Genomic DNA, 24,683 nt, shown 5'->3' with positions numbered 1-24,683 from the left:
CCGAGATGGGAGACACAGGAAGTGGAGGGGATGTCTTAGTATGTAGAGTTGCGCTCTCTCTGAGAGACATCCAACTGTTAGGTCAAGGAGCTCAGGGAAATGTCTGGTCTAGAGATAGAGCTTTGGGATTTGTTGACGGATGGATAATGCCTGCAGAGGTCAGACAGCTAAGATCAGGGAGAGAGCTAGGCTGGCTGTGATGAGCAGGGGGTCAATTGCTACTTAGCTTGAGCTGGTTGTTGTTATGTGGGAATGAGGGCCAGGTGTTGGTGGACCTTCCAATAATAAGAAAATAAATAAATGTCAGAGTAAACGTCAATCTCTTATTTGATAAACGAGAAAACGGAGGCCTGGAGAGTGAAGTGGGTGAATCGGTAAGTGTGCCATAGGGTTCCCGTTCTGGTGCCACCACTTACTTACTGTATGACCTTGGTCAAGGTATTCCATCTCCCTGTGCCTCAGTTCCCTCGTTGGTAAAATAGGAACGGTAATAGTACATACCTCACAGGGTTGTGTGGGGACTAAACGGGTTAACCTTTGTAGCGCACGTTGGGCAATGTATTCTTTATTATATAAGTACTTGTTAAATAATCAATAAATGGATAGATAAGTGAGTAAATACTGTTGTGAAGTGAAATGAAGAGGTGTAAGATGGAAGCCCGAGGAGCTCTAAAGGCCTGTTGAGTAGACAGATAAGGAGTGACAAGCCAGGAGCAGGGCGTCCTGCAGCGAAGGGAGGTATTTATAGAAAACGAGGTTAGTCAGCAGTGCCAAACATGGCAGAGAGTTCAGGAAATTTAAAGACCAAAATGTCAATGGACGCTAGCAGGAATACCTCCTTTACCTCACAGACACCCTGCAGGTGGGTTCTATTTTATTAAGGTTTAATGAGGTCATGCTGATGCCCTAACTCTTGCAGCTGGGCGGAGAGGGAGACGGGATGGTAGCTCGATGTTAGCTCATATTCCAGATCCCGGGATCCTTCCTCTACTCCTGGCTCCTAGAGGACTTAGCAAAGAATTTTACCAAGACTTCTGAGCAGCACTGTGGTTAGTTTTTCCTCCCCCCGTTGCCTATAGTCAGAGAATATAGTTTTCTCTCTGTATATCCTAGACTTTCTCATTCCCTCTTACGATGGATGACCTGGGGTTTATGTCATTATCAAAAGGAAGTCTTAGAGATCATCACATGTAAGAGCAGAGCTTCTCTTTCCCAAACCTGGCTTTTTAGGTAAACCCAGTAATGTTGGTCATCTTAAAAGGAAAGGTTTGGCTCAAGGTTTTGTGAATTTGGATATCAAGAATGCTGCAGTAATTCTTTTTTTACTCAGAGCAGTGAGTTGCTTAAGGAGAAAAGAATGAACAGGTGCCTGGTGGAAAACCAGGACCGTGTGATGTCATGGGAGTTAGACAGGAATCGGGGACACAGTGTACTATCCCCAGAGTCCTGTGGCACCTACATGGGTCATCCGGTCCTGGCAGAACCAGGCTCTGTGCCCATGTCCACACCCGGCACCCCGGAGAGCTTACTTGGAGTAAAAGAGGGTTAGTGATTAAAACCTGGTGCCCTCTTCTCACCTGGTCAAGAGCATAAATAGCATGAAGCAAATCTTTTTCAAGAGCAAATTTTGGATTATCTGAGTGAAAACCTCAGCATTTAAAAAGACTCTCAAAAATAAGCATCCAGCTTTTGCTGTTTTGCTTCATCAAACAATGATATTATCTCTTACTGGACTAAAGTGAAAACCCCTGCCAAGGCCGTAAACCTTTGTTGGTGCACACGTTTCTCATTCTTTAATGTCGGGCCAATAGTTAATGAGGCTGAGAACCCCTAAGTGGATAAGGACCCACTAGTCGCTTTATTCCAGGAAATCAGTGCTAAAAAAAGACTCTCAAAAATAAGCATCCAGCTTTTGCAGTTTTGCTTCATCAAACAATGATATTATCTCTTACTGGATTAAAGTGAAAACCCCAGCCAAGGCCGTAAACCTTTGTTGGTGCACACGTTTCTCATGCTTTAATGTCGGGCCAATAGTTAATGAGGCTGAGAACCCCTAAGTGGATAAGGACCCACTAGTCGCTTTATTCCAGGAAATCAGTGCTCAAAAGCTTCATGTTTACAGCATTTTGGTGTTTAATGGTTTCCACATTTTTGTCAGGGGCTGCTTGCTTGGCTGGATTATAGCTATTTGTGCTTCACCCCCACCCTGATCCTGCCATTGTTCCCTCTTGTAAGGAACAGCGCCACCTGGAGGTGGGTCCCGGTTGTGTGGAATCTGAAGTTTCTACAAATTTGGGGTCTTCTTAAAATAAAGACTGTAAAATTAGGTGCAGAGAAATGAGTGTTTATTTAGAAGGAGGAAAGACCGTGGGAAGAAGGGGCTTGTACAAGTGAGGGGTCTTTAAGCTCGGGCCCTAAGCGACCTAGATCCTGTTCTACAAATGAGGTGCCTCAATAGCTGTTGACTTCTCTAGCTCCGTCTCTAACCATCTGCCCTCACTTCTTGTCATCCTGCAGTGCTGATTCCTGGGCAAATCTTACTATTTCATCCTCTTGTATTACCTTGTTCCTCTCCTTGAAAGCTTTATCCTGGCTTTGATTTAAATATTTTTTTGCATTACAAGTTGATTGTCTAGTTGGGGATTCTAAAAATACTCTAAAGACAGACCTGTTGGTTGTATTTTGCTCATGGTTGTAGTTCCAGAGCTTGGCTAAGTGCCTGGCCCAGAGATGTAACTCAAATACTTATTATTTTTAAAATCCTCACTCAAGGATATTTTTTCCATTGATTTTTAGAGAGTGGAAGGGAGGGGAAGAGGGAGGGGAGAGAGAGAGATAAAAACATTGATGTGAGAGAGACACATCAATACGAGCCCTGACCAGGATTGAGTCTGCAACTGAGGTACGTGCCTTGGCCAGAATAGAACCCTGGGACAGCTTTAGTCCTCAGGCCAACGCTCTATCCACTGAGCCAAACCGGCCAGGGCTCAAATACTTATTGAATGAATAAATTTGGTAAGAAGTAAAGATGCTAGTAAGAACAAATTTGTGGGTTTTGTGCTCAAAGAAAAATTCCATTGGGTAGTATCAGCTTAAAGTTTTTTGGGTCAATTGTGTCCACGCTAAGGATTGTCAGCAGCCGAGCCTGCATAGCTTTGAAAAATTTTTCAAGTTTTCAAAAATGTCACCTTAAGGCAGTGGTTCTCAACCTTCTGGCCCTTTAAATACAGTTCCTCATGTTGTGACCCAACCATAAAATTATTTTCGTTGCTACTTCATAACTGTAATGTTGCTACTGTTATGAATCATAATGTAAATATCTGATATGCAGGATGGTCTTAGGTGACCCCTGTGAAAGGGTCGTTCGACCGCCAAAGGGGTCTCGACCCACAGGTTGAGAACCGCTGCTTTAAGGGAATTGACCTCAGCAGTATGAACCCTTCCATTTATCCAATAGACACCTTGGAGCCCCTTGAATTTCAGCACCCGAGAGATTCCATAGTCACATGTAGGTACAAGAAACACTTCAGCAGCGGTCGCCAACTGGTGGTCCTCGGACTTGTGGCCCATGAGGTCCGAAAAGTTGGCGACCGCTGCTTCAAACCAGTGATTGTTGGGCTGGTCCTCATTAGGGTTCTAAGGCTCTGTTCCCTTCAGCAGGTGAAAAGTTGGCTACTTAACTCTAATACTTTGAAGCGCAGGTGGTTCTGCTCTAATATGAAACCTTCCATTCAGCAAGGGATGAGCCACGGGCAAGGTGTGGAGAGCCACGGTCCCTTCACAGAAGGGTAGCTGTGGTCAGTGCTGGAGTAGGCCAGGCTGCGGGGGGATGCCTCAGGGTGGGAGGGGGAGCTGAGAACTAGGCCCTCTGCTTTTCAAGGGCCTCATCCTCCAAACTGCTCTAGTACAGGCCACGCCAAGTCAGTCTCTGCCCTCCACGACTGGGTCATGCTGTCCACTAACAGTCCACAATCTTCTACTGAGACACTACTATGCTAAATAGATAAAAATACACTATGAGTAGCTGTGCATGTTTTGGGTGAGGAGATGGCTGCTTTAATAACAGACAAATCCTTATTAAACACTGTGATAATGTCTTTAATGTAACCAAGTATTTTGTTTCTTCGTTTTAGGAAATTATACAGTTCTGGCTCTCAAAGGGTGTTGATGGCTTCAGTTTCGAGGCTGTTAAGTTTCTTCTAGAAGCAAAACATCTGAGAGATGAGATCCAAGTGAATAAGACCCAAGTCCCGGTAAAGTATTGCTTTAGCTATTTTTTCCCCTTTTCTGAAAATGTCATGAGTGTTTTTTCTTCTTTAGTCTGAGACATCAGTTACCAGAGATGCGTTCTGTCCTGTCTGTAGGAAGTGCTTTAAATCATTTTCTTTAGCGAACTCAGAGGAGTTTCAAATGCATATGACCCGATGTTCCTTCCCCTGGTTCGCTCAGGAGCCAGGGACCCCGTGAGGAGTCCTTCGGTGACAAGGGTCCTCAGGGCGTGGACAATGTGGACTCTACCAAGGGCCACCACTACTCACTGCAGTTTTGTCATCTCAAGTTCCCCAGGCGCTTTTGTGCTCATTAAAGAGCACACAGGTGGAAGGATAGAGCACTAACACTTGCTGAGAGTCTATTGCAGGGGTGGGGGATGTCCGGCCTGAGGGCCGTATAAGGCCCGCAAAATCACTTGGCCTGGCCTTGCCAAGGCATTAGGGGTGAGGTAATTAAATGTTTGACCAAATACAGCAGGTTAATTTTTAACTTGATAATTTTATATGGACTGTGAGCAATGTTATAAATATCCAAATGGCCCTTGGCTGAAAAAAAAAAAAGGGTCCCACCCCTGGTCTATTGTATGCTGTGTGCTGTTTACTTAGGAATATCTTATGAGAGTGGTTTCATGATCCCCATGTAGCAAATCTTAGAGAAATGCACTTATCGGGGATGAGAGGTGGTAAATGGAGTTACAACCAAGCCTATCTCACTACAGAATCTGGGCTCTTTGTGGTGCTACACCTGTGGTTCTCAACCTCCAGGGCCCCCCTCCCCCGTCACTGATGAGAGATACTAATCACATGCCACTCTCTTCCTCTGGTCGACCACCACTCTACAGTCACTCTGTTTTCAAGGCCAAGTAGACAGTAGTCCTGAAATGCATTTCAGAATAATGGATTTGTATATTTACACAATGGAATGTCAAAATATATGAATTACAGTGACACATAGCAATACAGGTGAATCTTAGCAATAGCAAAACATCTGAAATTATCATACATAGATAGCATGATGTCCTTTTAATAAAATTAAGCAAGTGAAATTCATATGGATATCAATTTATTATCAAGCTTTTGTCCTAAATGTATGTGTACTATGACTTCATTAAAACAAACCAATTAACTAAAGAGAAGCTGGCTGTGCATGGGCTAATTATGATAGCACATCATGAACTAAAGGTTATGATTGTCTCTTTTTTTTTGCACGTGACTTTCAATAAGAAAGGGGGAAAAGGTGATAAGGTAGCTGGCGGTTCCAAAGAGAAGCACTTATCCTTGAAGAAGAAATCTCAAAATAATCTTGCTAATTAATGATGAGATGTCATAGGAAAGGCATACTTGGCCAGTCTTGACAAATGATCAGAACAATGGGATTTATGTGCTATCCAAGAAAAATTTAAAGATTATGTAATTTCAGGAAGAGACGTGAGATTCCAAAAAATTCACCTGGAAGTTCACCTATTTTCAAAAAAAGAGTCCACTGAATGGATGGCAACTCAGGTTTAGATTATCCTGGCTGTCCATGTCTATCCAGGACCTACGACCTCGGCTTGTGTTAGATATAAACTTTTCTTTGGATTCTAGACTATTTAACCTTGGGAAGGCATAGAATATGTACCAGGAAAAATTTCTGAAACCCTGGAGAGTATAACAGTGAAAAAAAAAAAGGTTAGAAGTGGTAAGAAAAGAAACAAGTTTAAATGCATGCTATTAATACTTTGTGAGCAGATAATGTATAGGTATAAAAATGAGCTCTATAATCATTCAGATAATTTGTTTTCTTTGTCTTTAAAAAGTCTGGAGCATTTGGGACAATTAAATGTTCTGGAGGAGGATTTTGTTAAATACATTTGTTACCAATGTTTAGATGTTAAGTAGAATTTACTAGATTTATAGTTAATAATTTAAGTATCAAGTGAAATACTAATAGTCATGAATATTCTATACCCACAAAACCCTTTGAGCATTGGAAGTGCTAGAGACAGTCTGCATTCACATTATTGGATGTGGGAAATGATGGTAACTGTGCTGTCCTATTTTCAAAGGACACAGTCACACACTACGCAGAGCTGTACCATGACTTCACCACCACGCAGGTGGGAATGCACGACATTGTCCGGAGCTTCCGGCAGACAATGGACCAACAGAGCAGGGAGCCTGGGAGATACAGGTAACAATAGGACGTGCTTCCTTCCTTCCTGGTGCAGCAGTTTATCCTTTACATCCAGGCATTCTCAGGAGGTTCAGTTATAATTGAACAAACTTATGTAATTACAATCTATATATATAAAAGCCTAGTGATTGTCTGACTGTTCAACCGTCTGACCAGTAGCTATGATGTGCACTGACCACCAGGGGGCAGATGCTCAACACAAGAGCTGCCGAGCTGTGGTGACTTGGCAGCTGCAGTTCTCGGGTGACGCACTCGGAACCAGAGAGGAGGGGGTCCGATTCCAAAGTGTGCCACCCGAGAACTGCCCTCTTGCAATCCGGGACCCCTTAGGGGATGTCGGAGAGCCAGTTTAGGCCTGATTCCTGCAGGCCAGGCCGAGGGACCCCACCAGTGCATGAATTTGTGCACCAGGCCTCTAGTGTATTATAACTCAGTTAGGCTGGGGCCTGTTATATTCTCTTGTTGCTTAACTTTGCTGATTTTCAGTTTCCTCTTTTGTAAAATGCTAACCATAGTACTTATTTCACAAGAATTTTGTGAAAATTAAAAGATAATGTTATCTAAATGTTACCCATTATTATTATTTGACCTGTTGGTATCTCTGTACAGTATGAATCCAATGTTTCAACTAAACGTTAGTAGATCACAATGGTTAGGCACATGCTTTGGAATCAGATGGCCCTGAGAGGGACTCCTGCATAAAGGCTGTGTGACCTTGGGCTGGTCTGTTACACATAAGTCTCAGTTTTCTCATCAATTAAAAGGTAATAGCCCTTTTTGGTGTGGCTGCATTGGTTGCAGTGTTGTCCAGTACACTGAAAGGTGTTGGGTTCAATTCCCCAGTCAGGGCACATACCTAGGTTGTGGGTTTGATCCCTGGTCAAGTACGTAGGGGAGACAACCAATTGATGTTTCTCTTGCACATCAATGTTTCTTACTCCCTCTCCCTTCCTCTCTCTCTCTCAAATCAATGGAAACATATCCTTGATATATATATATATAAAAGGGGATAGCCACATCCTTATAAAGCTGTTGTGAGGTTACATGAGATAATGTATATGAAGCATTTAAAACACTGCTTAGCACATAATAAACAAAATAAACTTAACCCTTATTATATTTGTGTAATCACTAAATAGAATCAATAGGAAAGGGGTTAAAGAAATTTCTCCTTAAAGTTGGTCCTCTGATTACTATCCCCATTTTACAGATGAGGAAACTGAGACTCTGAGCATGCAGGTAATGGTCACACATGCAGTAATGGCATGGGAACTGAAACACTTGGGTTCCAGATACACTTGTTTATTAACATAATGTCTCAAACAGCTAAAGCCAGCATTGGTGTGGGTCATTTCAGGCAAATGACTGAGTGTGCCCCAGTATGAAAGTGAGACTTTACAAGGATTCAAATACAAGGCTTTTTTTAGGGAACCCCCCCCTCTTTACCTTATGTGCAGATAAATACTGAAGATTCTAAGGGGAGTGATGAGAATTGCCAGTCTTCCTGGAAGTGACTGAGTTTTTATTAGACTAGAAAGAACAATATTGAGATCTAAATGTTTTAACTCGTAGACATGGCCTTAGTATTAGTCTAGTCTTTGGGTTTATTACAGTGAGAAACTGTCCAGGTGACCCAGCATTTATTTCTTGGTCATCTGGCTTTTTCTAGTGAGTCCCAGCCCAATATGGTTAATAGTGAGCATTCATCACCCACATCTTGTTAATCAGATGTAAGCACGTTCCCAGGCCTGAAGACATTGTGCGCTGCCAACTCTCACAGGTTCATGGGCACCGAAGCCTACGGGGACAGCATTGACAGGACCATGATGTACTACGGGCTGCCTTTTATCCAAGAAGCAGATTTTCCCTTCAACGATTACCTCACAAGGCTGGACAGTCCTTCTGGGAACAGTGTGTTTGAGGTGGTCACATCCTGGATGAAACATCTACCAGAAGGAAAATGGCCTAATTGGATGGTAAGTTCTCATGCCCAGCTCTGCATATCTGGTGCTGGTGAGCTTATGGAATAAGTTACCTCTAAAATGAAGGATGTTTGTCCCCTAGTGACCTTCACCGTTCCCTTATTTGGTGATTGTTTGAGCTAATCTTGCCCCGGCTTCTGACCAGGTTCTTTTCATTTGTCTTCATTCTTTTCCTTCTGGTTCTCAGGCTATACTCTCAATTGATCTGTCTTCAAGCTTGCTGATTCCTCGGCCAGGCCAAATCTGTTGAGCCACTCTACTGAATTTTTCATTTTTTAAAATTTTAACTAAAATTTCTATTTGGTTCTTTTTCATTATTTCTCTTTATTGATAGTATCTATTTGATGAGGTATTATTCATCATACTTTAAAAAATTCTTTAGATTTAGTTTAGCTCCTTGAAACATATGTATCATAGTTGATTTAAGTCTTTGTCCAGTAAGTGCAATGTTTGGGTTTTCTCAGCCACATTTTCTATTGAATGCTTCCCCCCTCCCCCACCCCCCCCTTATGTATGAGTCATACTTTCCTGTTTCTTTGCACTCTTGTATTCTTTTTTATTGTTGTTTTGAAAACTGGGCATTTTAAAAAATGTAATGTGAAAATTCTGGAAATTACATACTTCCCTCCCTAGTGTTTGATGCTGTTTACTTAGTGACTTTCTTAGATTAATCCTCCCAAATCTGTCTTCTTTGTTGTGTGGCCATGCCTCTGCTTGTCGGTCACCTGATGATTGCAGATTCTTTAAATGCCTTGAAACAGTAAGTCTCAGGTCTTCCTTGGACATCTGCACAGTCCTGTACATCGTGTAGCCTTCCAGGTTCCAGGAATATGCCAGAGCCCCTATGGACATCTCATTCACCAGCCTTTTAAGTTTCTCGGCCAGTCTCTGGTCAGCCCCAGCTGGTACCACCACCCCTGGCAGGTGTAATGCTAAACAACAGCTACTGGTTGTTTTTGGCAAATGCCCTGGGGAAGGGGCTATTTGCAGAATCAGCTCTGAAGATGATCAGATAAAGGAAAAAAGTCCCAGCTGCTAGAGAGGTCAGTGACCATTCTTCTAGAGGTGAAGCTTCCGGCAAACGCTTAACCTATTCCACCACCGATACTGTAGTTACAAGTCTGTTGGTTTTCAAGGCGATCATAGATCTGAGGAGAGGGGCATGAAATTGGGGCAAGTTAAAATGACACAAAGCTTACCGATCCGAGATCTAGCTGTTTTTCTTGGATTTTTGCAAGCCTTTAATTACCTGAGTTCTGAGAAAGTAGATTTGCCAGTTCTCCTTTTATGTAATTTTTGGAGGTCCTTACTGCACCATTCCAGAAGTGCCCCCAAATCACAGATTGCACAATGTAGTTTGAGCACTTGTTTTTTCATATACTGAGTCTCAGGTACCATAGGTGTCTGGGACCTCTCCGCCTGTGGGAGGCCCTGTTCTCTGTCCACTGCTGTGAACTATTTGTAGAAAAGTTCTAAAAAAGAAAGTGCTCTAGGCTTGAAAATCAGTTTCTTGTCAGATACTCTTAAGGTAAAGAAAAGAATAAACGGAGGCAAAATTTGACCTAATTTTCTATCCTTAAAAGTAGAAATATACTTTATAGTGGCCTATAAAAGATCATTGTAAAGATAATTTTAGTACATCTGAAGGAAAAAAGCAACTTCCCTTTTCTTGAATTGTAGCAACTAAGTTCCTATTCTCAGACTCAAGTTCAGAGGCTGGTTCTGCCTCATTCCCTGACTTGAATTTATGATGTAGCTTCTAGGGCCCATTTCATTGTGAGTTATGGTATATGGGAGAGTTGTTAGGTGATTTAAAGCAGTGGTTCCCAAACTTATTTGGCCTACTGCCCCCTTTCCAGAAAAAATATTACTCAGCGCCCCCTGGAAATTAATTTTTTAAAAATTTTAATAGCAATTAAACAGAAAGATATATGTATTAATGTTCCTACCTTTTTTGTAAAATATAGTAAAGAAAGGTGTAAATTAGAAACATTGAAGTTTGAAATTATGAAACTATTTATTGAACTCAGAATAGAAAGGTGATACAAAAAAAGTGAAAACAAATGCACCTGTGGCCATCACCGCCCCCCCCTGGATCGCTGCAGCGCCCACCAGGGGGCGGTAGCGCCCACTTTGGGAATCACTGATTTAAAGGAACTCTTGAATAAGGACTAGATGTTACATATGTAATTGGAGCATTTCACATAGAAATATGACATGTAAAAATAGAAAACTTTACAAAAAATTTTCACATGGCTATGTAAATTTCTTTTAATTTAAAATTAGTTTTGAATACTTCAAGTCACAGAAGTTCTTGTCCCGCCCTTGTCCCTTCCACCTGTTCTTTCCCTGTCCTGCTTTCTATGGGAAGCATTTTCTTTTCATGTCAATATTTCTTATCCAAATGTGCAAAAATACTAATGTGCACCCTCCTGAATCTTAGCAGATTCGCAATATCACTGTGAAGTAAATTATTTTGTTGATCATAATGGCCAAGATGGTGAACTGGTCAGTTAAGCAGCAAGTAGCAGGGTTGGGATTGAAATCCAGGTTTGCTGATACCAAGGATCCATGGTAACAACCTTGTCTTTCGCCTGGTAAACTTTTTGTGAAATGGTAAATCTGGAAAACTGTGTATAGAGTTGTGTTCTTAGAAATATATGCCTTTTAGATCGGTGGACCGGACAATGCCCGGCTGACTTCTCGTCTGGGGAAAGAATATGTTAACATCATGAACATGCTCGTGTTCACACTTCCTGGAACTCCCATCACTTACTATGGGGAAGAAATAGGAATGGGAAACATTTTAGCCACAAATCTCAACGAAAGCTATAATGTCGTAAGTTAATATAATTTAACCATGCTCCATACCATATACGCATTTTTTGCCAAATCAGATAATTTACTATTTCTATTTCACAGCTGAAAATTCTTTTTTCTTTCTTACTCTGAGACAGTGAGAATTCTTAGCTTTCCAGACTGGGGAGCTTGTTAAAAATGAGACACACAATTGGCCTATGTACCAGGAGGTCATGGTTTGATTCTTAGTCAGGGCACATGCGGGCTCAATCCCCAGGAGGCGGCATGCAGGAGGCAGCTGATCAATGATTCTCTCTCATCATTGTTTCTCTCTCCCCCTCTCCCTTCCTCTGAAATATATATATATATTTTATATATAACATATATATATATATATATATATATATATATATATATATATATATATATATGACACAACTGAACAACTGAATTTCTTGTGTAGAGCCCAGGAATCTGTATGTATTGGTTGATTTGAGAGAGACATTGATTTGTTCTTGTATGTGCCCTGACCAGGGATTAAACCAGCAATGTTGGTGTACCAGGATGACCCTCTAATCAACTGAGCTACCTGGCCAGGGCCCAGCTAATTCTTAGGCACACTAAAATTTGAGAACCAGTTTTGAGTTTGGACTATTATTCATTACCCTCTACATGTCTAGGAAAGTTTAATTATAGTGCTTGTCTATACTGCTAGATCTCACTTGACCATAGCACAAGATTCTTCCTGACATTTTAAAAAAATTGTTTTTGATTTCAGAGAGAGCAAGAGAAAGAAATATCAATGATGAGACAATCATTGATTGGCTGCCTCCTGCACAGTCCCTACTGGGGATGGAGCCCACAACCCTGACCTGACTGGGAATTGTACTCTGACTTCCTGGTTCATAGGTCGATGCTTAACCACTGAGCAACACCAACTGGGCTCTTCCTGTTAGTTTAACAAAAGCGCACAACCTCAGACTTGGGTGGTTTTTATTATTTATTTTTTTAAAATATGGCTTTATTGATTTTAGAAAGAAGGGAAGGAGAAGGGATAGAAACATCAATCGGTTGCTGTCTGCACACCCCCTACTAGGGATCGAGCTGAGCAACCAGGGCATGTGCCCTGACCAGGAACTGAACTGGTGACCTCTTGATGCATGGGTTGACGCTCAACCATTGAACCACACTGGCTGGGCAGGGTGGTTTTTATTTTGCTTTCGTCTGAGGCTATGGCTCTCCTTGTGTTCTGGGTAAATGAATAATCTTGAACCTGTAATTTGTATGATTACCTTTCAATTGTATCAGATCCAATTTCCCTAGCGGAAACTTTCTACTTCAGCTCCTAAGTGCAATAACCAGGCTGGATAGAGAGGGTAGAATTTAGACTCACTTGCACATGGCTGCATACATGAATTCACCATATCAGCACTGTATCACAGAATGAGTTGGTAATAACACATTTTGAAATTCTCCATTACTCAATTTTTGGAAAAAGCAGCAGAGTGTAAACATGTATGAAAGTTCTGTTAGTATAGTCTATTCAAACTCAAGATGCCATGAACTGTTTCCCAATTTAAAGTGTGAGACTGTTTGTGCATTGAATGTTAATGAATTCAAGTATAGGAAATTAAGCAATTATGAAGTAAATAATGGCCAAATTATATTTCATTTAATTAACCTGACCACTATTTTCTCTTTATGGTCTTTTGACATAGGATACCCTTCTCTCAAAGTCACCAATGCAGTGGGACAATAGCTCAAATGCTGGTTTTTCTGAAGGCAATCACACCTGGTTACCTACCAGTACAGATTACTACACTGTAAATGTTGCTGTAAGTATCAATGAAAATTTTATGCTGATTCCAGAAACAGGAAATGAGTTTCTATGCTAATAACATATACTAAAACCTTAACTGCTATTTATTTTTAAAACTTTTAAAAATTGATTTTGAGAGAGGAAGGAAGAGGAAAACTTCGATGTGAGAAATTGAAACATGGATTGGCTGCTTCTGTACACCCCCTACTTGGGATCAAGCCCACAACCTGGGCATGTACCCTGACCAGTAATTGAACCCACAACCTGTTGGTGCACAAGCGGATGCTCAACCAACTGGCTACACCAATCAGGGGCTGATACATTTCAAATCAATCACATAGACTTCTCCTACAGCTTTCAAGTCATGTTTTTGTTAAAATACAAACTGGTACAAAGTGTACCATTTGAACTATTACACAGAATATACAACTCTTCATTGGAAAGTCCAAGAGCTTTGAGATATTAAGGAAATTTTATGAAGGTCTATCAGCAAGCCTAGCTATCCTTCCCTCTTTCCTCCCCTCAAAAGGAAGGAAAAGCAGGAAGGAGTTGTAATGTGGGCTGGAGAGAAGCCCGTGTACCTGCAGAAACTGAAGACAGGAACCACCACTGACAGACAGGAGCTGTTCTAGCACACCATTTGGTTTTTGCCAACAATGGTGATCAAATTTGCCAAGTTCAGCAAACACATTTCCTAAATACTGTATTAAATAAAATAAAAAACCCAGTTCCTGTGTCATGCTGGCAACATTTCAAGTGCTGAGTAGCTAGTGGCTACCATACCGGACAGCACAGATATAGAAAAGATATAAAACATTGTATTTTTAAATGGCTATTACAATCTTAACGGTAACTATAGATATAACTGTATAATTTCAAAGAATGTTAGAAGGGAAAAAATGTCATAAAGATAACCAATTGATCCAATAAAAAGCCAAAAAGGAAGAAAATAAAAAAGTCTAAGTTAAAGAGAAAATTAGGCTACAGGATTATGTCTCAGCATATGGTAACCACAAATATCCTATATAATAAAACCCTAATATGCAAATCGACCAAACGGCGGAATGACCATCTGGACGACCTTCTAGATCAGCCGTGGGCAAACTACGGATCCGGCCCGTTTGAAATGAATAAAACTAAAAAAAAAAAGACCGTACCCTTTTATGTAATGATGTTTACTTTGAATTTATATTAGTTCACACAAACACTCCATCCATGCTTTTGTTCCGGCCCTCCGGTCCAGTTTAAGAACCCATTGTGGCCCTCGAGTCAAAAAGTTTGCCCACCCCTGTTCTAGATGAAGCCAGGGCTGCAAGGGCTGGCTGGGGCTGGCCGAGGTTGTGAAGGCCGGTTGGGGCTGCAAGGGCTGAGCCCCTTGCATGCATTTCGTGCATCGGGCCTCTAGTAAAAGATAAAAACTCTTATATTAGAGCAATCTAAAGACAAAATCTGACATAAGACATGGCTAAACCAAAGGACACAGAACTAAATATACTGGCCCTAGCCGGTTTGGCTTTTTGAATAAAGTGTCGACCTGTGGACTGAAGTATCATGGCTTTGATTCCAGTCAAGGGCACATACCTCGGTTGCACGCTTGATCCCCAGACTTGGTCAGGGGCATGTGGGAGGGAACCAATCGATGTTTCTCTCTGTCTCTCCCCCTCCCTTCCACTCTCTCTAAAAATTAATAGAGAAATATCCTCACGTGAGGTTTAACAACAAAAAAGAAAATACAGACATCGAGAACAAATGTTAACAAAAAGAAAGCTTGCCTCCCGGCTATAGCTATCAAAAGAAAAAATGCATAATACCTTTTGACCAAATAATTTCATTTGTAGATATCTGTATCTAGGAATATTTGTACACAACAAAGAGTCAAGGATCCCTACTGAACCATTGTTTTTAATAGCAGAAGACTTTGGAAATGATTTAAATGTATCAATAGACAATCAGCTGGATCATTTATCGTTAATTCTGCACAATAGACTAATTTGCAACTTTAAAAAAGAATGAGGGAGATTCTATGTTGTGTTGATATGAGACCACCTCTAACATGTACTGAGTAATAAAAAAAGTACAGAATGGTAACATGCCACTATTTATGTAAGAAGGAAAAAGTATGTCTATAATATGTTTGCATAGGCACAGAACGGCTTATTTCATGATACATAAAATGAAAGAATATGTAAATAGCAACAGTGTCTATCTCTGAGAGAGGGACTGGGAAGCTAGGGGATGGTGTTGAAGAAAACCTTTTTATTTTATATATTCATATACTCTTATAATTGAGTTTTATACTGTATACATGCATTTCCTATTTAAAAAAGTAAAGTTACCAAAAGCAGGTGTGAAATATTTAATAGCAGACAAAATAGAATTCAATATGAAAAGCATTGAGATAAAGGCAAATTTTAAAAAACAGATAAAAGAACATTCCACTACAAATCATGAATCTATGCATCTACAATAATGTCAAAATATATAAAACAAGTAAGTACTGTGAGAAAAGCAGAGAAACTGACAAATCCACAATTACAGAGAGATACTTCAACATACTTCTAGTAAGTGGTCAATCAAGTAGACAAAAAGAATAGTTAACACTATTGGGCACTTCCTATGCAAGTGGCACTGAACTATGCTTTCTCATGCATTATCTAAGGCTATAGAAAATGTTAATAGTAATTTGACAGGTCATATACATATAGCATATACATGTACCATAAATACTGTTGTACCTGGTAAACAGAATAAATGTATTTTAAACATCCATTAGATATTCATTAAAGACTATACATTAGGCACCTGCCCAAACAACAATCACCAAAACCACCTGTCAACATGGCTGGCAGGGGTATAATGAAATGGACATTATCACTGATTTGGCAACAGCTCTGATAAAGAAAGATTTGGCATTATGTATCAAGTGTCCATACTCTTTGACATAGTAATTCTCTTATATTTATATCCTAAATGACCCAAATCTGGGGGTGTGGGGGGGACACCATGAATATAGAAATAATATTAGAAACTTGAATGCTGAAATGAAGGGGAATGGTTAAGTATGGTATAACCATTCAATAGAATAGTTTTTTGCCTTTAAAATGACATTAATGGAATTATATAACAGAAGATGCTTGAAATGTTAAAGGAAAAATAAATACATTAAATTATGTATGTTTTATGGTTAAAAAAATACTGATTTTTATTTTAGGCAGCATTTTCTTTGCATCCTTCTTTGCAACTTTCTGTTCATTAGCTATGCATGAAATACATGTCTGCAGAAATTATGGCAAATCTACCCATAATTCTATGAAATGGAACAGAGAATTCACCAGCAGTTCTGAGTCCATGGCCATCATGGCTGCTTTTCTGCCAGTTACAATAGAGAATGAAGGGACTTTTATTTAGGCAAGTTAAGTATCCATTAACTTTGACATGGGCATTGTTTTGGGATTCCTAAAGTGGAGTCCAATCTGATCTCTACTTCAACTCTGGCCAAGATGGAGTATATACTGCAACAAGGTGAAACCCTGCATTTGCAATTTCTATCAGTAAATAAACTACTCATATCCACTTATTATTACTTACAATATGGTAATTATTTTAAGGGGCAAACTGAAGCAAGATTTTTGGGGAAATTTCTTATTTGATACTAAAGATATTTTTAAAAAATCAGAATCAAACATTTATCTTAATACTTTTTTTTTTTTTAAATAGGTCCAAAAGGCTCAGCCCAGATCAGCATTAACGTTATATCAAGAATTAAGTTTGCTGCATGCCAATGAGCTGCTCCTCAGCAGGGGCTGGTTTTGCTATTTGAGGACAGACAGCCACTTTGTCGTGTACACAAGAGAAATGAATGGCATAGACAGAGTCTTCCTCGTGGTTCTGAATTTTGGAGAATCATCACTGCTAAATCTAAAGGAAATTATTTCAAATATTCCCACAAAAGTGAAAATAAGGTTAAGTACCAATTCCACCAAGAAAGGAAGTGAAGTTGATACACAAGCCATTGCACTGGACAAGGGAGAAGGACTCATCTTTGAATACAACACAAAGACTTTCCTGCATCAGCAAGCAGATGTCAGAGACAGATGTTTTGTTTCCAGTCGGGCGTGCTACTCCAGTGTGTTAAACATCCTGCACAGCCTGTGTTAGACACCTCTGCAGAAGAGGTGAAGACACTGGCTTTGCGTTCTACTTTCAGCGTTTGCGGTAACTTCGTGTACAGCAAACTGCTGGGAAAACTTTACAGACAGTCATTAATTCTTAGATATTTCTGCAGCTTGAATGTAACTGCTTTAGGAAAGGTTCTCAAATGTTTTTTAAAGAATAATGTTTAAAATAAAATGATCACATGCAGGAACTTTTAACTTCTTGACATAGCATCAATAGTTTTTTTTTTTTTTTTTTTGTGGGTATTTTATTTTTTTTTTAATATATTTTATTGATTTTTTTACAGAGAGGAAGGGAGAGAGATAGAGAGTTAGAAACATCGATGAGAGAGAAACATCGATCAGCTGCCTCCTGCACACCTCCTACTGGGGATGTGCCCGCAACCCAGGTACATGCCCTTGACCGGAATCGAACCTGGGACCTTTCAGTCCGCAGGCCGACGCTCTATCCACTGAGCCAAACCGGTTTTGGCACTTTTAACTTCTTGACATAGCATCAATAGAGATCATCAGAACACCTCAGGACTCCAGATTATTAGAAAGATCTAATGCATTTTAATGTGAAGAATGTTCTCATTCCACAAAATACAGGCACAGAAACTAGAGCATGACTTACCACTAAAGTGTCTAAAAATGTTCACTAGCAAAGAGGCAGGACCTTGATTTGTAAACTGTTCAAAGAAAATTTTAGTAAAACAGACAAACACAAAGCTGTTTTGATGGAGAGAGGGCGGCGTTCTGCCGCCTCCAACCCTTCCTCACCCCCACTCCACATCCTGAAGAGTGAGATTAGAAATCTATTTTCCTAGGTAAGGGGCATATACACCGAGGAGAGAACAGGGTAAGTGAGATATACACTAAACAAAATTAGGATAGAGAAGCAAATTTTAATAAACTATTCATTTACTTAAAAAAACTCACTTTTGCTAACCTAACTGCAAATAAAACTAGGAAATGTTTCCATGTGTTTTCAATTTCCACAGAATTTCAGAATTTTACATATTTCTTAAGAGTCTCGAAAACGCCGGTGCTGTCAAGTCCGAGTTCCTCATACAGGAATTTAATCTGGGCTGTAATCTAAAAGAGACACAAAAGATTAGATGGAAGGCCGTGGTAGTAAAACTCCCGTGTTCAACTCTGTCCATCTTCACCGAACCCCGAAGCCAGCAATTTATGGCAGGGACACTTTTACTTGGGACAGAGGCAGAAGGCTGCCAGCGATTACGGTTCAATTACGTGAACAGAGCTCACAAGCACTAGAGAGAGCCTGCTCCCCTGATGGACTCAGTGTTCTTCCTCACCCTCCTGGTCTCAGTCACAGACCTGAATGTGGCCCACGCCGCCCCAACCACCGAAATGTGGAGCACACCACTTCTCTGCCTGAGGACCTGTCAACTGAGGGCTGGACAACATACCTTTTTGTGAGAATCCTCAATCACATGATTGCCTCCAGGCTGAATGTCTAAAATAATATTGGGGGCCTGATAGCCTGAAAGAGTTAGCATATGAAACAATTAGAAAGTTTTTGGCCAACTGAAGCCCATTTCTGCCCCTCCCCCCTTTTCTAAGTAATCTATGAAAGTGATAGTGAAGGAAAAAGGCCTGACCATCCCTTCCAACAGAGCTGGGAGGGGCCAGCAGGAGTAGGACCAGTGGCTGAGGAAGCTGATGGGAGAGGCTGCAGGGCCACAGGGGGAAGGCTGTGACGAGGAGGAAGCCACTGGCCCTGTGAAGCTGAGAGAGTCTTAGACCCAGAAACACCCACTGCAGCAGTGTTGAGAGGGAGACGGAGCTGGGCACAGGGCAACCGTCTGGAAACATGAATGAGGGTTCCTCCCACCCGGCTCTGAAGGTCTGGGATGTAATGGCAAGAAAAAAGGTAAGAGCACTTGTTTAATAAAATACAAAGATCTAGAGAAAATTAAAGCCGTTAGTTTGGGCACTGAGGCTCCAGAGCAGAAACTTCAGAACCTGTTTTAGGTTCCCAAGAGTAATGGCTCAGTTAATATTGTATTAAATGAATGGATGGCTGTATGATAGTCCATCTCCAATTTATATTTGATATTTAAATTTACTTTTTTTGTGTAACTTATTTTACCTTGCCTAACTTGTTTTAATATTGTCCTTGGACAAAAGGCGAGGTGGTTATAGTTGTAATGTGTGCTTCAATTAGTAGTCAACATAGGAAAAACAATAATTTGTCCCAAATCATAGGTTGGAGATTTGGTCTGTACATGAAATGCATTCCTCTGAGAGGTTTGCTAAAGGTAATAGTCTGCTTAGCTATGTTCCTGCTTTGCGGTGGCCCCCTACCTTCACCACTGTCCTTAGCGTGCTCCGTAACGGCTTCCTTGAGTTTCTCAGTGTAGTTTACAATTCCTTTCAGAGGTACCCGTTCATCGTTTTCATAAGCTGTGATGTGAACTGAAGGATAATGCTGCAAGAAAATGGATGTACAAAGAATGTATATTGTTCCTTATGGTCTCTTTCTACCTTACAGATTATGAAAAATAATTACTTCTAATTTTTCCCCCTACATGCTACATTTTTCCCCTTTACTTGGTACTCTTGAGAGATCTATAGCATTAGAGTACTAGACTACTCGTCATCTGGAATAGTATCTGCTTAACCAGAGAGACCACGACCCTATTGAAGCCAGCATGGAATATGAGCAACGACGGTGCTGAAAGGTGTCGGGGTATTATAAGTAGAAACAACCTAAAGGTCTACTGAATTCCGGCCTGAGCTCAGATCAGGTAAGTATCCTTTTGATCATTTTCACTCTGTCACTGCGGATAGTAATATCATAACTGTCTTTCACTACCTGAGGTTTAATATTTTGATAGGGGCAGTAACGTTTTATGTAGTTCTTGTGTTTTTCATCAGATGAAGGATTCCCCCATTCTTCTAATTCTTCTAATGTCAGAGGAAGTGTAGTATCCATCATGGTGTTGAGAACATCCAAGAAAGGTGCCTAAAAAAAAAGCCAAAGGGACTTAAACTTCGACTAACAAGTTGGTAAAATGAGTTACAGGGAAATATACATTATGAACATACATGTTGACATGAGAGAACAGAGCTCAGGAAGCCATGTAGAACCCAGGAGCCACATGCATGCCTCAGTCCTTACCCAGCACCTTGGCTTTATAACTGGCTTTTAAGGTGTTCAGACTCCTTAAGTGACATTTATATAAAAACAAAGGGCTTATATTCTAACTAGAGGCCCGGTGCACAAATTCATGCAAAGGTGGGGTTCAGCCAGCCCTGCCCCCTGGTCGAACTCCAGGTTGAGGGGACAATTTGCATATTAGCCTTTTATTATATAGGATTTCACAAATTTTGTCCCTTTGGTCATACACACACACACACACACACACACACACACACACACACACTTTTATGTAAAAGAATAAATGTTACCACTTGACATCCATTAGGATAGCTAGCTATTAAAGAAGGAAATTCTGACACATGCCACAACACAAATGGATCTTGAGGACATTATCTAAGTGAAATAAACCAGTTATAAAAAGACCCCATTTCTGGGAGGTACCTTAGTCAAAATCACAGAGACAGAGTAAAATGGTGGTTCCCAGGGGCTGGGGGAAGAGGGAACTGAAGAGTTGCTACTTAATGGGTATAGAATTTCAATTTTGCATGATGAAGAGTTCTGGGAAATTGGTTGCACAATAGTGTGAATGTACTCAATACTACTTAACTGTAATGCTTAACTGTAACGCTTAAGAATGGTGAAGAGGTGCCCTGGCCAATTGCTCAGTGGTTAGAGCATCACAGGTTTGATTCAGTCAAGGGCATGTACCTTGGTTGCAGGCTTGATCCCTGCCCCAGTTGGGGTGGGTGTGGTAGGAAACCAATCAATGTGTCTCTCTCACCTCAATGTTTTTCTCTCTCCCCCTCCCTTCCACTCTCTCTGAAAATCAATGGGAAAAAATATCTTCGGGATTAACAAAACAAATGGTGAAGAGGTAAATTTTGTTATTTTACCACAATAAAAAATAAAAAATAAAAAATAAAAACTTAGCAATACATGAATAAATTTTCCTTCACCAGTTGGACATTTTACATAAAAATAAAAGATAAATGCAAATTGAAGAAAATCTGGCAAATATCCATTTTGAAAGAAGAGAAAATCACTCATTGGCTTACACAGTGTTAAAACATTTAATAAAATGGTAGCTTTTTTCACTTAACCTTATGGTCTTGTTAACATGCTTTTCAGCTTTCTCTTGCATTAACATTTACCACGTATAGTGGGCAAATGGAATTCTATTTGGCTGCCTAGCACCTGAACTCCTTTTCTGCAGTTAGAGTATCCCAAACCTTGTGAGACAGAGGTACTAAATGCTAGGTAGTTCCTTTCCCAGCTTTCCCTGTAGCGCAGGAGTAGCCACATGACTTCAGTCTACCAATCAGACACAATGTGCTCCAAATTCTGAATGGGAAGTTAGTGACTCAGAGAAGTAGGGACCACAGAGAATTTATTCTGGCAAAACTGCCACAGCTATATCAAGTTTCTAAGAGCAACACTAGCAGTGTGAAGTGACGGCTGCCCAGTTGTGGTGGTAGTGATTGCTTCATGGGATAGGTTAATGGTATATTTTGGACATGCTTCTGGTTGTGCAGCCTCTAAGACTGGTTCTATACCCACCCTCACCCAATACACTTCAATAAATCCTTTTTCTGCTTAAAGTAGTTATGTGTTTCTAATTAAGAACTAGTGCTTCTAATGAAGCACTATGGTTCTGGTGCTTCAGATTAAGAACTGACTCATACAGATACTACTAGTATTGTTGGATACATATATACTGTATTGTTGGAAGAATTGAAGATTTCAATTCTTCACTATTATAAGCAATGTGGGCTAAAAATCCTTACACATACATTTCTGATTTCCTTCCTAATTTGTAAAAGTCAAAGTAATTTCTAAAAGTCAAAGGTTGAATTTTCTTTATAGTGTAAATAATTTTTCCATTATTATCTTTGTGATAGGATTTTCTTCCCCTACACATAGTATTTCTATTTTAAAAATAGATGTACAGTTCAGAATTATTTAACACTTATTTACTTAATACAAACCCACAGCGTACACCCCACACCCTCAAAATAAAAAACTTAAAAATAATTTACTCTGCTTATCCCAATAATTTTATTTTCTAGAGCATCTAACCAAGAAACAGGAGAAATGAGCTGCTATAACTTCATAATTTTGGACATAAGGAAAAGACTATCAAGCATTTTCAGAATAAGGTATTTCAATTGAAGTATAGAAAAACTACCCCTAAAGACCATTAAAAACAGAGTATCTAAAACCAGAGAGCCCCTAAATCCAGGACTAAAAGGTTGATGGGCAATAGAGTAAAACACTTGGTGCACTTGAGTCCCAGTGCACTCTGCCTTACTTCCCAGAACTGATGAGTCTTATATGCTTTGTCTCTTCCACCAATTCTAAATGTTCTCACCAAAAAAAAAAAAAAAAAAGAAGGGGGGGATAGCTATTAATATCCTTCAGTGAAAATCCTTAAAACTTAATAAAGAACACTGTCAGGGAAAAGTAAAGGGCGAGTAGTTGGATTAAAATAACTTTAGAAGTTCACTCAGAGCGACAATTCTTTGTTTAAAATTAAAAAGCTTTGTTACACTCATATGCTCTGGTAAACCAGAATTTTTTCTCAGGGCAGCCTATGGCTTCATGGCCCCCCATTCTGTAAACAATCAGAGACAGCGTGTACTCACCTCCATAGTCACAGCTCTCAGGAGCTCTGGATTAGAGTTACACAACGCTCCCACAAGCACCCCTCCAGCACTGAAAGCAGTCAGGGTTGTTAGACTCGGCTGAGAAAAGCCTTGGTCATGAAGCGTCTTAATGCAAGCCTCTAAGTCAGCAAGGCCATTGAGTTTTTTAGTTAGACGGCCATCAGCGTGCCACTGAAGGCCTAACTCACCACCACCCCTGAAATTAAAGGGCAAAAAGGTTTTAGTGGAGAAAAAAAAAATTAATAATATAGGTCGGGGTCAGCAAACTATCTTATGGGTCAAATCTACCCGGAGGCCTGTTTTTGTATGGCCCTCGAGCTAAGAGGTGTTTTCACATTTTCAAAGGTTGGGAGGAAAAAACCCAACCAGGAATATGCAGCAGAGCCACATGTGGCCGCAAAGCCTACAATGTTTACTATTTAGCTCTTTAGAGAAAAAGTTTGCTAACCCCTGAAGTAGACAATCAACAGACATGTTCGAGTGCCTGCCTACTATGTACCAGACATTGTGCTAAATGCAGCCTTAGAACATAAATACGCAAAAATCCCCTGCCCCAGAGAAGATCTTCATTTTGTGGGGAAAGAAAACAGCTACCAAGAAATCCGGTTGCTGCTATTACACACATGTATTTAAGGTGCCACAGAAGCAGAAGAAAGAACATCCATGTGTCAGGAACACAAATGCTTAACATGGAGATAATACATAAGCTGAGTCTTAAAGGAAAAATATAAGTTCCCAGAGGGCAAAGAAAGGGAGACATCAGGACACCGCGGAGCCAGGGCACCGAGGGAAGCAGCTTGTTGCCTGACAGGACAAGCAAGGCTGGCTGTGGAGGAGTGTGTATGGCGGGAGCACAGGACATGTGTGGGGAGTGATAACCGACGCCCTTACAGAGATAAGAGATCATCAGGATGTTAAATACTATACTGAGAAATCTGGACTTTATTATGGAGATGGGGAGGTAGTGAAGGATTTTAAGCAGAAACACAATATTTGTGTCTTGAAAACAGCTAAAATAAAATGGAAATTAGAGTGGAAAAAAGGAGTTCAGCTTAAGAGGCTATTTTAGAAAAACCTAAACTCGGGGGAATTAAATGGAAATAATAATGTTACCAAATAAGTAAAGAGGCTGATGGTATTCTAAAAATCCTAAAAGTCTGGTACAATATCCTAAAAAATGTACCCCTTTTGCTTTTTGGATCAACTAATGTTACCAAATCAAGTTCCACCAGCATAGGTGTAGGAATACATAAATTCAATACAAATGAAAAAACAAAGTTTTGCTCGTGATGTACTGTTATTTTGGGCATCTGTCACAGTGCTCGCGCACTCATATGCCAGGATAAATATGCAGACTCACCGCACATGGCAATATGCTAATATCCATCCATCGTCCACCAACGCCCTCCTTTCAGGCCTGAAATTCATTTTCAAGTCCATGCCGTAAGCTCCATACACATGGACCAGGAGAGGTTTTTTCTGCAAGTCCTCAGAATCCGTTTTGTGGAAGATAGTCATTGGCACTGACCTTCCATCCTGGAAATGAAGATTTATTATCCATGTAAACAAGAGTATTTTCAAACAGTTTTATCCCCTATTTTATGTCCTGCTTATAGACGCTGAGCAGAAACTTTAATTAAGACAAAGAGTTATGGTCTCTAAACTCTATCTCAATACTTACTTTCA

At 40.3% G+C, this 24,683-nt stretch overlaps 2 protein-coding genes across 10 annotated transcripts in view; one reads left to right on the top strand and one right to left on the bottom strand.

The window, feature by feature from the left end:
- The window catches only part of SLC3A1 (solute carrier family 3 member 1), a 69,807-nt gene extending 52,378 nt beyond the window's left edge, over window positions 1-17,429 (top strand). For all 3 annotated transcript variants that reach the window (XM_023747263.1, XM_023747258.1, XM_014447676.2), the window contains 6 exons: window positions 4,134-4,253; window positions 6,320-6,444; window positions 8,228-8,423; window positions 11,101-11,268; window positions 12,947-13,063; window positions 16,765-17,429. In XM_023747263.1, coding sequence (XP_023603031.1) covers window positions 4,134-4,253; window positions 6,320-6,444; window positions 8,228-8,423; window positions 11,101-11,268; window positions 12,947-13,063; window positions 16,765-17,205 — 1,167 coding nt within the window. In that variant the 3' untranslated portion in view covers window positions 17,206-17,429. The remainder of the gene's footprint in view (window positions 1-4,133; window positions 4,254-6,319; window positions 6,445-8,227; window positions 8,424-11,100; window positions 11,269-12,946; window positions 13,064-16,764) is intronic.
- The window catches only part of PREPL (prolyl endopeptidase like), a 53,580-nt gene that overhangs the window by 4,617 nt on the left and 24,280 nt on the right, over window positions 1-24,683 (bottom strand). For 5 of the 7 annotated variants that reach the window (XM_006083399.3, XM_023747232.1, XM_006083400.3 and 2 more), the window contains 6 exons: window positions 24,358-24,533; window positions 22,977-23,193; window positions 20,047-20,196; window positions 19,536-19,659; window positions 18,638-18,711; window positions 17,755-18,299 (listed from right to left, as the gene is read on the bottom strand). In XM_006083399.3, the coding sequence (XP_006083461.1) occupies window positions 18,210-18,299; window positions 18,638-18,711; window positions 19,536-19,659; window positions 20,047-20,196; window positions 22,977-23,193; window positions 24,358-24,533 (831 nt within the window). In that variant the 3' untranslated portion in view covers window positions 17,755-18,209. Of the gene's footprint in view, window positions 1-17,754; window positions 18,300-18,637; window positions 18,712-19,535; window positions 19,660-20,046; window positions 20,197-22,976; window positions 23,194-24,357; window positions 24,534-24,683 lie in introns of those variants that run through there. The other 2 variants (XR_002827139.1, XM_023747250.1) reach the window with 2 other exon arrangements.

This window comes from Myotis lucifugus, unplaced genomic scaffold (assembly GCF_000147115.1).
Source record: "Myotis lucifugus unplaced genomic scaffold, Myoluc2.0 scaffold_6, whole genome shotgun sequence".
Lineage (NCBI taxonomy): Eukaryota > Metazoa > Chordata > Mammalia > Chiroptera > Vespertilionidae > Myotis > Myotis lucifugus.
The sequence above is the reverse complement of the archived record's forward strand: the minus strand, read 5'-3'. Positions and strand labels throughout refer to the sequence as shown.